Below are 12930 nucleotides of genomic sequence, written 5' to 3'. Positions count from 1 at the left end.
GTGCAGTAGCTTGGTAAAAAATAAAAGAAAATGCTATGCGCCAACCGGTTGGTCTTTTGAACAGCCAGCCGTCACATAGCCGTCTAATTTATTTTTATTTTTTGATAAAAGATACTTCCTCCGTTTCATAATATAAAACGTTTCTTGACACTAGTGTAATATCAAAAAATGTCTTACATTATGGGACGGAGGGAGTAGCTCTCTCTCCGATTTCCATTAAGAGAAATCACCAAGTCTTACAGAAAGAAAAAAGAAGACGCAAAAGCTACTACAACAATCTCCCCAGCGAGCACTGGCTGTTGAGAAAGAGGGGGAGCCATCCCCCCCCCATTTTTAGCCCCCAAAGCAGCACTACAAGTGCTTTGCAACATGAGTCATGTTACACTCAGTGGTTGCAACATGACTCATGTTGCGCTCGAGGATTTTGTTACAAAGATGTTGCGACTACAACTTGGGAGATGTTGCGACGGCCGCAATGTCGGCGATGTTCACTGCAACATGAGCGATGTTGTGCGAGGACGATCGTAACTTGGGAGATGTTGCAACGGCCGCAATGTTGGTGATATTCACTGCAACATGGGCGATGTTGTGCGACAACGACTGTAACTTGGGAGATGTTGCGACGGCCGCAATGTTGGCGATATTCACTGCAACATGGGCGATGTTGTGCGACGTCGACTGTAACTTGGGAGATGTTGCGACGGCCGCAAAGTTGGCGATTTTTTTGCGGTGGTGAGTGTTTGCAACGCCCGCCCAGTTCCAAACCTCCCCGAGCGCACCATCAGTTGCAAACGGTGAGTGCAACATGACTTGTGTTGCAAACGGTGATCGCAGCTAAATAACTAATGTCAACAACCAATTGAGTGGTTTTCGATCGCTTTGAAACGTCAAGTGTTTCCTTGCGCTATTCCGTGCGGCCGACTTTGCAGCACGACAGTCTGGGTTTTCCGTTGATTGCCTTGCAACGTCAAGCATCCGGCTTGCAGCATTCAACGTCGCGTGATCGACTTTGCAACACAGCAATCCTAGTTTGATGTCGATTGGTCTTGGACCGTCAATGTGTCCACCTTCAGCATGCAGCGCCATGAGGCGGGCTTTGCAACATGACCGTTCGGTTTTACAGGAAAAAAAACGGTGGACGAATGGAACATTTTGTATGCCTTCATCAGTACAAGTAGTCATCCAACTTTGCAACACCACACGTCTAGTTCGTAAATTAGGGGCACCTCTCGATGTTGTTTATGATCAACCGGGTGTACATAATTTGGCAACTAATACAAATATACAACTGCTCAATCTTTGTACAATAACAATAACCATGGTGTTAATTCTCTAAATGCTAGTGGTGTCTTGTGGTTACTCCAACTGGCTATGTGGCAGCATATTATATTAGCATGTGGAGCGGCGGTGGAGATCAAAAGAACACATGCATGCAAAAGGAATCTAGCTATGGCAGCAAAGGGGCACACTCGTGTAAAAAGGTCAGGGACCAGCACATTTAGTTCAAAATGAACACAGACAAAGGGAACCCAGGGGACCAGAGTGCACCCACGTCAAAATCGTGATTAGAGTAGACGATCTGACGGCCCAGCGCTGCGACGCGTCCGTCAAATCCGACGGCTCGGGAGGAGGCTTACGTAGATAGAAAATCAGTCGGTTGATTCTAAGAGTTTTCCATATATCTTTCTTACACTGATAGATTTTATTCAGTTTGAGAAGGGTCAACGACGTGGCCGCCTCCTCCACTATGAAAAACGCAAACGGATGGTTGGCGACGAAATCAACAGGCACGGGCTCAAAGTCACAGCAGAAAAATACATCGATGGCGGTGGACGCAGCCGCCTCGGTGCCTTCCTCGTTCACTTCCACAACCGCCCTGTGGAACACATCCTCTACGCACAGCCGAACGTTGTTTCGGCTCGAGTCCTCCTCCACCATGTCAGACAGATCGGCCTCCTCGCTGAACGCCGCCCGCAACCCCAAGCTCTCGAGAACTTTCTTCATGCTGCAGAAGAAGGACAGCTTCGAACTTGGGTAGCCGGAGCTTGGTTACCTCACGTGGCCTAGTGGGCAGGTGGTCGAACAGGAAGCCTGGCCCGCCGGACGCCATCTCGTCGGCAAGGCTGCGCAGCCCGTCTCGCGCCGTCGGGAGGAAGACGCACATCGAGTACCTGGCGCCATTGTTGGCCGCCTTCTTGTAAGGGAGCTTGAGCACCTTGAAACCGTCATAGGTGGCCACTAGGTACTCGTCATGGCTTCTTCCCTCCATGAAGGGCACATGGACGGTGCTGCCGTCGAGGCGGTGGAACATGTGGTCATTGGTGTAGCTCTTGCTGAAGGCGTTCTCCCACATACCCTTGAAGTAGACGGCATTGGTAAGCACGAGCTTGGTGCCGCCGTGCACTGATCCCGGCGGTAGGACGGAGGTGATGAGCTTCTTCGTGGCCTTCGCGACCCACCGGCCGGTTGATCTCCTTCCTTGCATCCTCCGCCTGCATGCAAAGGAGAGATTGATCAGGGCTGAAATTGAGAGGCACAAATATATCCTGCAGATCGATGGCATCGCCGACGAACTACAGTACTGACCTTTCTCACGAAGTCCACGGCGCGTGCGTCCGCCTTGTACGACTCGACGGCGGCCTGCCGGCTTCAGCGGCAGATCTTTCTGGCACCACACGCTGCACGCTGACGTCACGACCAGCGGGCCAGACGGGTCGGCGGCGGCGAGGGCGTGCTCAGCCACGGCTCGTACGATCCCCGCGACATCGTCGCGCCGAGCACGGCGAGGATCTCGTCCAGGGCGTCGCCCCGGGCACCGGCCGCAAGAAGGCCCAACGCGGTGTAGATTGACAGCGGCGAGAACATGATGTTCTGGCCCTCGTGCTCCTCGCAGTCGGAAAACTTGTTGGACAGGCGGAGCGCGAGCGCCGTCGGGCCGCCGGAGTCGGTGGACGTACCGCGAGCCTTCATGCTTGGGTGCGTCGCCTCCTTCTCCATGGTGCCCTAGCTAGTCCGTAGGGTCAAACAAGTCGGCGCACTGGTTGAACCCTTTTTATAACGTTAGTTCGACGAGAAACAAAAAAAAGAAAAAAGAAAAAACGAGAACGGAAGGGGAATTAGAAGCCGGAGACATCGAACCCTGGCCGGAGAAAACTCCGGAGCAGGACGTCGAACCCTGGCCGGAGACATCAAACATAGCGTTGTCTACCATTGAGCCAGGGCTTGCTTCACTCTTGCCGATCTTGTTTTGCAATGCATCACTAATATTTTAGGTACGTATATCGATTTAATATGGAAAAAGCTAAAAAAAAACTACATCAGATGTCTTAGAGGTCCAGCGCCCGATGGCGCTCGCGCTCCGCCTATGGCAAGTAGTGTCTATGCATCATGCAATTTTTTGTACAAAAAATTGCCGTAATTTTATTTTTGCTTTTGCTTTTGACTTCCTATCTTTGTGTTTTTGCCTTTTCAACTATGTTTTATACCATGTCAATTCTAAGTTGCTTTTCCTTCAGCTATAAACTATACATAGCAAAAATATGTTGTTGCCACGTTTGCTTTTTCTAAGTTCTTGTACTATTCACATGACATGTTTATTGCATTTTCCATGGCAAATTTATTGTATTGACCATGGAAAATTCATAAATGGTCACATGGCAAATTGATAACTCGCTATTTCCGCAAACACCAAATTGTATAAGTATTATTTAGGACAGGAAACTTTTTGATCTACATTTAAAGGAAAATCTACACAAACTAGTGTGTCACCATGCTGTGTTTTTTTTCAAACAACATGTCAAAGTTGTGGTCTATGCATCATAACATTTTTTTATGTTTTATACACAAACTTGCCATCATTTATTTTTTGACTTGAACTTATGTTGTGTTCAATTAGTACAGATTTTTAGCTATTTTTATGCCATGGCAATTCAAAGTAGTTTTCATGTTAGCTATAAGCAATTCACGGCAATTTTTTCATGACTAATTTGTAATGGTCTTTTTTTGAACATCACTACAGACACAAGCATTCATACATACGCGCATACAATCATACCTATAAACGCACACACAGACACCCTACCCCTATGAGCACCCCCGAGAGACTGGGCCGGCATATCATTTGGAAATTTTATGAAGTCACCATAGGCGCCTCCTAGTCGACGGGAACGTCTTCTTCCACTAAACGCACATCACCGGAAATCCTAGCTACCTACTGGATCGATTCTTACGGTGGCCAGCAAGCCAAATCTGATGATTTTGTATTCCCGCGGAACCCATTTTATATTGGACAATTCCATCTTAGATGAAAAGAAAACATGTACAACAATTGAACACATGCAACAGTAGTCCGTGTCGTGCCCTTGCCCGAGGCCGCCCAGGTGACGCAAGGCGAATGTGCGCGTGTGGTATTCTCTTTCTCTTCTCACACCTATGAATTAGTGGAGTTGAAAGACTCATTCCACTATTTAAGTTGGTCTCACACCTCCTCCATTTTCGAGGTGAGACTAAAGATAACACATCCACTTACCATTTATTCATAAGCCTTTAAGATTAGCTTTAGGAATTTTAGAAAAATGTACATGGCCAAGCCCATTAATCCTAACAGCCATCACAGGATCTCGAATGTTCATTTAGAGATTTGCCTAATTTTACTACTTATTTAATGTACTATTGTGTCCACAGAGACTGTTAAGTTGAATTTCTGCCTAGAGCCTTAAGCTACAACATTCACGACTTTACAATGAACTATGCCTTGAATTGCAAGATTTGTGCGAACATATTTCACTCAATATCATAACCAGTACTTGGCTGCCAGTAGCCTACCCCGCGGGTGAAGCATATACGTTGTACTCACTGGTCTCACCTTACTAAGGAACACCCAAGTTGCATACACTATGACGTTCAATCGCTGGGGGTTATGTACGAGTGTTCTTCCAAGAACTAGACGACCCTCACCGTTGCACCCTTGGCACAAAGACCAATTGCATCTAAGAAGTTAGGTGAACTATCAAAAGATTATTTTTTTACCGAACCATACGCAAAATACGACGAACCGTTGTGCCGTTGGTGCAAAAATCAAATGCAATTGAGGAACTAGACGAATGGTTTATTGTTTCTTTGTTGCCCATAAACAGGATTGACTTGAATACGATCGTATGTCAAAATGATCTTCCTACCCGGTTTCTTGGAGCACACTCGACCGCGTTCAAGAGATACTCCAGGTTTGGCAACTTGGCCTGCACCGAAAATAAAATATATATCTGTAACTACTAATAAAGGAAATATTTTGCTTCCGCGAGAGGCACGACCGTGCCTCTCAGAAACGGCTCCCGGAAAGGAAATGTGCTCCCAGTTCGCTTTTTTTTGTTCGCTTTTTTTGTGAAAAACAGTTTGTCAAAACCTATCAACATGGGATCTAGTTTTTGAAGATCTTGACGCGAGGAATCCAATGATAAAAATGGTTCAAGATTTGGACGCACAGTTTAAGAGATAAAACGTTTTGAATAAACTGATCAACGAAAAAAGGGAACTCCCAGGTTGCGACAAGTGGCGCACATGCAGCATGCCACTTGTCACAAGTTGGGGAGGGGGGAGTGATCTTTGGAAGGAGTACTCCTCAATTAGTGATTTCGGTCTTAGAACCTTCTCATAATCGGATTTTGCTTTTTCTCGGTGTGTCTCGTTAGTTTTCTTCCATTCTTTAATTTTTCTTATTAATTTGGTGAATATTATTTGAAATCTAGAAATACTTTTGAAATTTCTGACATTTATTAGAAATGAGGAACATTTTTTAAAATGAATAACATTTTCAATTAATGAATATTTTTAAATTTTTGGACAATGTTTTGAATCCGTGAACAGTTTCTAAAATGGAGAACGTTTTTGGAAATTTTCTACCTTTTTTCATATCCATGAATTTTTTAATACACGAATGTTTTCAAATTCATAATATTGTTGATTTTATGTTTTTTAATTCGCGAATATTTTTGAATCCACGAACATTTTATGAAATTCAAATAAATTCTTTGAAATTGACGATCATTTTTAACATTCAATTATTTGAGGAGGATGGACTGATGAACATAAAAAACACGGCTGAAGAACCCGATCAAAAAACGAACAAAAAATGTATCACATTGTACTCCGTGATATAATGGGCCGGCCCACGGGAGCGTCGCGAGGCTGCAGGGTGCGTGTTTGCGCGACACATGCGCGGAGTTGGGGCCTCCCTAACGCACGCTTCCCCCAAAAAAGAAAAAACCTAACGCTCGCAGGCTGCGCGCACGCCGCCGCCCAGTGCTCTGCTGTCGTCCGCCGGCGCTGTCCCCCCCGTTTCCGGCCTTCCCCAGCCCGGTGGCCGTGCCCCGTGCAACCTGGTCGTGCTTCATTGCTTCTGCGTTTGCGCCGTGCGCCCCTGGTGGCCCCGGCCAGCCAGCCGGCCTTCCCCCGCGGCGGCGACGAGCAGAGCAGCCGACGAGGCGACGAAGGACTCTTCCGCTGCGCCCCGGGCCCGTGCTTCTGCAGTCGCCGGCTGTGTGTGGCCTGCCGCTGACAACTGCAGCCGCGGCGCCCTTACTCTCGCTGGTAATTTGGTGCTGTGTATGAACTCTCTGATTGTCACGATGAATAGATGATTTAAATGTTGGACTGAAATTGGAATGGAATGGAGTGTTCATGTGAGTATGTGTAATGTGTTGATGGAACTCGAATTGATTCATTTTGCAGAAATAGAAATTGGTGTATGCATTGTCTGATTGTCACTATAGATGATTTGTAGCTCTGTCATGTTTTATCTCTTTTGTTAGAATTGTTAAGCATTGAGGTTACATTCTAGATTTATTGAGCAGCTGGGCTTTATTTCGTATGTTTTTTGCATGGGGTATTTTTGGGGTGCCATAAGTGCCAAGGTTTTTCAATGTTGACAAAAAATAAATTTGGCCCGGGGTTTGCTTCAATCCTGACTCCGCCACAGGCCGTTCCTACAGTGCCGGCGACGAGCGGCAGAGCGGGGGGAGGCGTTCACGACTCGGATAAGATGAACTGCACTGAAAATTTTCAGTCCCATACTGCTAACTGACCAGGGAAATGACTGGTTTATGAACTTCGGCTCAGCCAGGGCTGTCACCAAGTAGAGTCACTAGAGAGTAGAGAGTGTATACTGTACAGTAGAGGACTAGTTATAGCTGTGTGTGTTTGTAGAGTTTATGATTCAAAATATTACACAAGTACGAAGTACTATCTAGCCTGCCCCAGATTGTTTCTTTCTGACCAGATATCACAGAAATAGTTTTAAGTGATTTCATTTCATTAAAACTAACTTCAGGAAACCATCAGAGAAGAGTGGACAAACATTTTTAGAAAAGAGAGCAAATGCGTAGAACATAAGGGAATATGCATCTCCTTTTGGGGAAAGCTTCAATTCTCCCAGTAGTCTCTTAATCAGTTCAGATGCTGAAAATTCAGTCAAAATAGGCAATTAGTCGATGTACTCATCTATTCAGTCAGTTTGGTTTATCTGTATGAAAATTTACTTGGTTATTTACCTGTTCTACTTGGAAAGTATTGTGGATATGTGGCTGTCAGCTTTGGAGATTATATCTATTTCAAATATCCAAGGCTTGTGCCTCTCAATTTTAAATTATGCATTTATGGCTTGTTAGGTACATCATATGGTTAGACATTTCTGCTTGCAGCTTGTCCAGGGTTTAATATTTTCCTCGCTCCACTGCTGGACGTGAAAGATGTTCGTTTTGAGCCAGATTGAGCACAACCTGCCGATGCCTCCGCACTTGCTGAATCGCCCTCTTGTCGACGCCATCAAGGCCGAGCTTGAGAGGCTCTTGCTGGATAAGGTAGTGTGAACTTGGTCACATAATCATCAGTACATGCCAAGATTTTGTTCACAGTACCAGAATTCTTGTACACCCAATGATTCTTACATGTATTTCTCAATCTGTGTTTGGAGCACTGCAGGTGGTTGCAAATCTCGGGCTCTGTGTGTCCGTCTATGACATCCTTTCCGTCGAAGGTGGATTCATCTTTCCAGGAGAGGGCTGCTCGACGTATAAAGTAATTTGTGCTATCATTTTTGCCATCCATTTATGTTTCCTAAAGAGTGTGAGATGTTACTACTTATTAATCCTGTATGTTCTTTAGTATATGCTCTGTAAGCTCTGAACAAGTAAATGCGTAAAAGGGTCACTACATTTCTTTTCAATGCCCTTCAGTTTGTGCAGTTGAGTTGGCTACCTGAATTTCCAGTATGTTAGTTATTTCCTGTGCAGTTTCTCACTGGTGTTCATGTAATTACCCTGGAGCCTTTCTTAGCAGTGCCTTACATTTGATTGCTGTGCTTACATAGAACTGGAACTTTTCGGATTGATACGATAAGTTTGCCACTTAGGTAGTTTGTCTCTTTAGACACTATAAACTGTTTAATAGCAGTTTTAAACAGCTAAAGTTTTGAATAGCAGTAGTTCCCCTCAACTTGTACTTATTTAATTTACTGTTTTGGTGTCAATATCCAATACCTCAAGTGGGTATCTAGTTTTTTTCTAGCCGGTGTGCTACTTGTTGTGAATGACTCACTATGAATAGTATGTCAAACTTGTACCATGGACGCCCTTTCTTCTGATATTGCTGTTAGTACAAAATGTGTGTCCTCGTTGAGGTTTTATACATTTTACAAATCATGCTTAGATTTCCTACATTTTCCCCATCTTGGACAGGTTTCCTTTCGGTTATTGATGTTCAGGCCCTTTATTGGGGAGGTTCTTGTTGGGAAGATCAGTGGATATGATGAGAAGGGTTTACAAGGTAACCTAGTTATTTTCTTTTTGACTTATTGTTTGCTAATCGGTTTGCAAGTTGTAACCCCTTGCTTGAATCTGCCTATATCTAGTAATTGTGTCTTTAATTTTCGTAACATCTTGCACTGCAGGAAACTTTTCATAATTTCATCATGATTTATCCATTCTAATGTCTAAGCAAAAGATGAAAAATTGGGTTAGCTCCTTGGCAGGAGTTCAGGTTGTTCAACCTGCCCACCCGTGTTCGAATCCTCACGGGGACTCTGCTGGGGTGTTATCTGCGTTTATTCGCAGAGAGGTCTCACTTCTAACTAACAGCGGACAGTTAAGGGAGAGATCCTTCCCCCTTTAACTCCGTTTTTTGGGGGTGCATTTAACTGGTTACTGCTGACCTGTTTCTTCCTCTTTCCAACTATGTTGGAGTATTAGTACTTTGTATGCCAACAAGATTTAAACGATCCATGCTCCCATCCTTTTCTGGGATCTAGTGACAATCATAATGTTATCACTTTGTAATTCGTTACATTTGACAAGCTTTACATGCAAAATGATGAGTTTTAACTGGTACACTGTTTCCCTTCTTCAGTTTCACTTGATTTTTTCAGCGATATATGCATTCCGGGACACTTGATGCAATTTGGCACAGTGAGGTAACACATTGCTCTGATTATAATTTTATTTGCAGCATATCAGTTGTTATGGATGCAACATATCTCTATTGCATAGCCCAAAGGGACATAGTCTAATAGGAAGCATCAGTCACTAGTATTATTTGCAAATTGAAGTGTGTTCTGCTCCATACTATATTAAGCACTAGATGTTTATTCTTAGGCAATGTTTTTAAGGCGGTAAGGTGAGGCAAGGTGCTGGGGGGGCGGTTGGGGGGGGGGGGGGGGGGGGGGGGCTCACTGCCTAAGCGCTAAGGCACAAGGCAAGGCGACGCCTTAGAGAGTTCTAAGAAGTAGAATTGAGCAGAATTTGGTAGGCAACTGCAGGAGAGGTGCTAGTTGCTAGCTGCTGCTTGCTGTCCTGGAGACGAGAAGCTGCAGGAGAGGAGGGGGAGGAGGATCTGCCAGAGAGGAGGCGGGGAAGCTGCCGGAGAGGAGGGGGAGAAGCTGCTGGAGAGGAGGGGGAGAAGCTCAGATCCAGCCGCCAGAAGTGGGGGAGGGGTAAAACTGAAACTGGTTAGAGCTCTCTCTCCCCACTGCTAGTAACTGTTGGTGCCCAGACTCTGTTTCCCGCCCAGAGCTCTGTTTCCTGCCTGAACTCCCAGCCCTGTCGAAGGCATCTTCATTTGCCTAAGGCGGAAAGAATGGCGCCTAGGCGGACGCCTTGAACGCCCTATGGACTAAGGCGGACGCCTTAGGCATGTATGTAAGGCAAGGCCGATGCCTTGTGACCTGAGGGCGCCCTAACGCCTAGGCGTCGCCTAAGCGACGCCTTAGGGACGCCTTAAAAACAATGTTCTTAGGTCAATATTTCAGTTATTTTACTTCTTCTACATCAGTTTAGTATGTACTGCGACGCCTTAGGGACGCCTTAAAAACAATGTTCTTAGGTCAACATTTCAGTTATTTTACTTCTTCTACATCAGTTTAGTATGTACTCAGAGCTAGGTTGTTATGAAGAAGTGCCCTCTCTGTACTCTGATTGCATCAGGAACTAAACAAAACAGAGGTGTAGGAAAAAAAGGAATGGTGTTTGCAGGAAGTTGGAAGCATATACACTTCTGTTTAGTTACAGAGACATACTCCCTCTGTCCCAAAATATAAGAACGTTTTTGGCACTACACTAGTGTTAAAAACGTTCTTATATTATGGGACGGAGGGAGTAGTTGTTAGCTAGAGTAAGATACAAAGTGATTTATTTTCTTTTTCCTAAATCATGATTGACTAGGAACATATTTTGTGTCTGACATTCTGTTTTCTATTTTCTGTATGTCTCATTTCTTGTTCATATATTTCCAGGGGGGAGGACGGTAGGTGGGCGTTGAAGACTGAAGATGGTGACGAACTTCATCTTGACACTGATGATGAGGTTTCTAAAGCTATTTATTTGTTTAACCGAAAGCAATTACTACTATTTCATATAATCACTAACCACAAAAAAGGCTTATGATCGTTGCAATCTCTGTGCAGATACGATTCCTGGTGTCTAGCATAAAGTACCCACCTATACCAGTTGAGCAAAAGGAGGACGACAAGCCATTTGCTCCGATGCAGATCAATGTATGTCTTCTTCCTTGTGCGTGTATTATCATATAGACATACGGTGATGGCACGGCGTGCGCCGCTCAGGCGGCACACCAAACCTGGATGCATCTGCCGACGGATTTCGTGAGTAATTGATTGGAGTAAATAAATCGTTTTACAGGGAAGTATCAAAGGAGATGGTCTTGGCCTTCTTGCCTGGTGGGCGGCAGGTGAAGAGGAGGGCGAGGAAGAGGAAGAGGGCGAAGAAGAGGAAGAGGAAGAGCAATAGCAGCAAGTTGTTTGCGGAAACTTTTTTGTGCAACTTTTTAGTATCGCAGTTTCACTAGCACTCGAAGAAGAAAAATGGTCAGACTCGAAGTGGGAAATACTACTACATGGCACTTCGAGACATCCTAGTTGAGGTTGCAACTATCGGTGGGTGGTGTTTCCTGTTGAATTGGGTCATGTGATTTTGGCTGAGTCAACAATTTCTCAAGGAGCATTCCCATTCAATTATTTTAATCCACTATGCTCCTTAATTTTGGAGCTTTTCCATTTCGACTGAGGTATTCAACTTTGGATTTGGTTCATGATTTTGATCGGGTCAAAAAAATTTCAAACCAACCAAGACCAATTGGCCTATAAAAACATATCAATTCCGCGCACCCTCTCTTTTCACCGAAAAAGCGTCATAGTGCATGTAGACACCAACGTGAAAAATTTCTCCACATAATTATGGGTTGGGAGGTAGATAGCACAGAATCATATTGCGAAAGGCCCGCCAACATAAGTATGAGCTAGCCCATGCGTAGGAGGTACCAGAGAAGTAGGCCATCATCAAGTCCATCCAGTGGCGGAGGTGGCGGCGAATGGCTGCTTCATCCACGAGACGAACATGAAGATCGAGTAGCTCTTCGTGGCCGAGGAGGACAGCGAGGAGGCGCCAACGTTTCGCTCGGCTGCCAATGACCACAAGGTCGGCTGCTCTGGCAAGGAGGTCATCGAGATATCCGATCATGAGTAGTTTAGCTAGTTTGCTATTTTATATCTTTATGTATATACGATATATCAAATGAATGTTGCATGTGGAGAGTCGAAAATTAAAAATGTGGTCACAATGTGTGAAAAATATGGGGTGACCGAATGGTCCGCAGGCGTCTGGAGCTCAATTTTATGTTTGCCAGGTCCCGCCATGGATCTATGTCAACTGGTGTAAATATAGATTTTTGCGAGTGTCTATTGCAATCTTGAAAGTCTGGTATGGCAAAGTCGTGTGTAGGTTATTTTTCTTTGCTGTTGGTTCAGTGCGGATGGTGTATAATTGAAGGAAGAAGAAGAATACTAGTATGCTTTTTAATCCAATTTTGTTTTGTATTGATTGTTCTACGTCTATCCATTTGTTTCTCTCAGTATTAATCACATCTAAGATGTTATTTATTTATTTATTATTTCTTTTACTTGGCCCATAGATTCGGAGGATCAAGACATCTCATCCTACCTGATATAGAGGGTGTTTGGATCCAAGGGACTTATTTTAGTCTGACTAAAAATAGTCTCTTTAAGAGATTAAAGTACCAAGCACCCCTGACTAAAGAGGGGCTAAAACTAGTCTTGAGACTAAATTTTTTTAGTTAGGGGTACCCTACTAAAATATGGATTAGTCCTCTCTCTCCTTATTTAACTCCTCTCCTTTAACACAGGCCAGTTCTGGATTGGAGGGTTTGGAGGATAATAAATGCTCATTAACTTGATTTTAGTCTCTTTAGTACTACCTCCGTTTCAGTTTACAAATCTTACGCGTATAACTAGGTTGCCAATTTTATCACCCTAATATAAACTATATAACACAAAAATTATACTTTTTGAAAGTAGAAACTTCATAGTTTATGTTGGTATATTTTTTGTAATATATGACTTGTATTAGGTGA

General features: G+C 44.3%; 1 protein-coding gene and 1 pseudogene across 2 annotated transcripts; one reads left to right on the top strand and one right to left on the bottom strand.

The window, feature by feature from the left end:
• Positions 1-1702: 1702 nt before the first annotated feature.
• LOC123125620 (serpin-Z2A-like) lies at positions 1703-3001 on the bottom strand (annotated as a pseudogene).
• Positions 3002-6230: 3229 nt separating this feature from the next.
• LOC123123004 (DNA-directed RNA polymerase III subunit RPC8) lies at positions 6231-11560 on the top strand. Of its 2 annotated transcripts, none has more exons than XM_044543400.1 (8): positions 6231-6585; positions 7695-7853; positions 7975-8070; positions 8730-8817; positions 9397-9460; positions 10778-10847; positions 10949-11038; positions 11184-11560. In XM_044543400.1, exons 2-8 carry the CDS (start codon positions 7743-7745, stop codon positions 11289-11291), a joined length of 627 nt encoding a protein of 208 aa, XP_044399335.1. In that variant the 5' UTR covers positions 6231-6585; positions 7695-7742; the 3' UTR covers positions 11292-11560. The 2 variants fall into 2 exon arrangements, with proteins under 2 accessions (XP_044399335.1, XP_044399336.1); XM_044543401.1 differs by having other exon boundaries at positions 7662-7853.
• The last annotated feature ends 1370 nt before the right edge of the window (positions 11561-12930 follow it).

Source organism: Triticum aestivum, chromosome 5D, assembly GCF_018294505.1.
Source record: "Triticum aestivum cultivar Chinese Spring chromosome 5D, IWGSC CS RefSeq v2.1, whole genome shotgun sequence".
NCBI lineage: Eukaryota > Viridiplantae > Streptophyta > Magnoliopsida > Poales > Poaceae > Triticum > Triticum aestivum.
This window is presented reverse-complemented; position numbering and strand designations above follow the sequence as displayed.

Coding starts and splice junctions, on each gene's coding strand:
- LOC123123004 (XM_044543400.1), top strand. CDS start 7,743: ATGTTCGTTTTGAGCCAGATTGAGCACAACCTGCCGATGCCTCCGCAC. Junction 8,818..9,396: donor TGATGAGAAGGGTTTACAAG/GTAACCTAGTTA, acceptor TCCCTTCTTCAG/TTTCACTTGATTTTTTCAGC. Junction 11,039..11,183: donor TTGCTCCGATGCAGATCAAT/GTATGTCTTCTT, acceptor ATCGTTTTACAG/GGAAGTATCAAAGGAGATGG.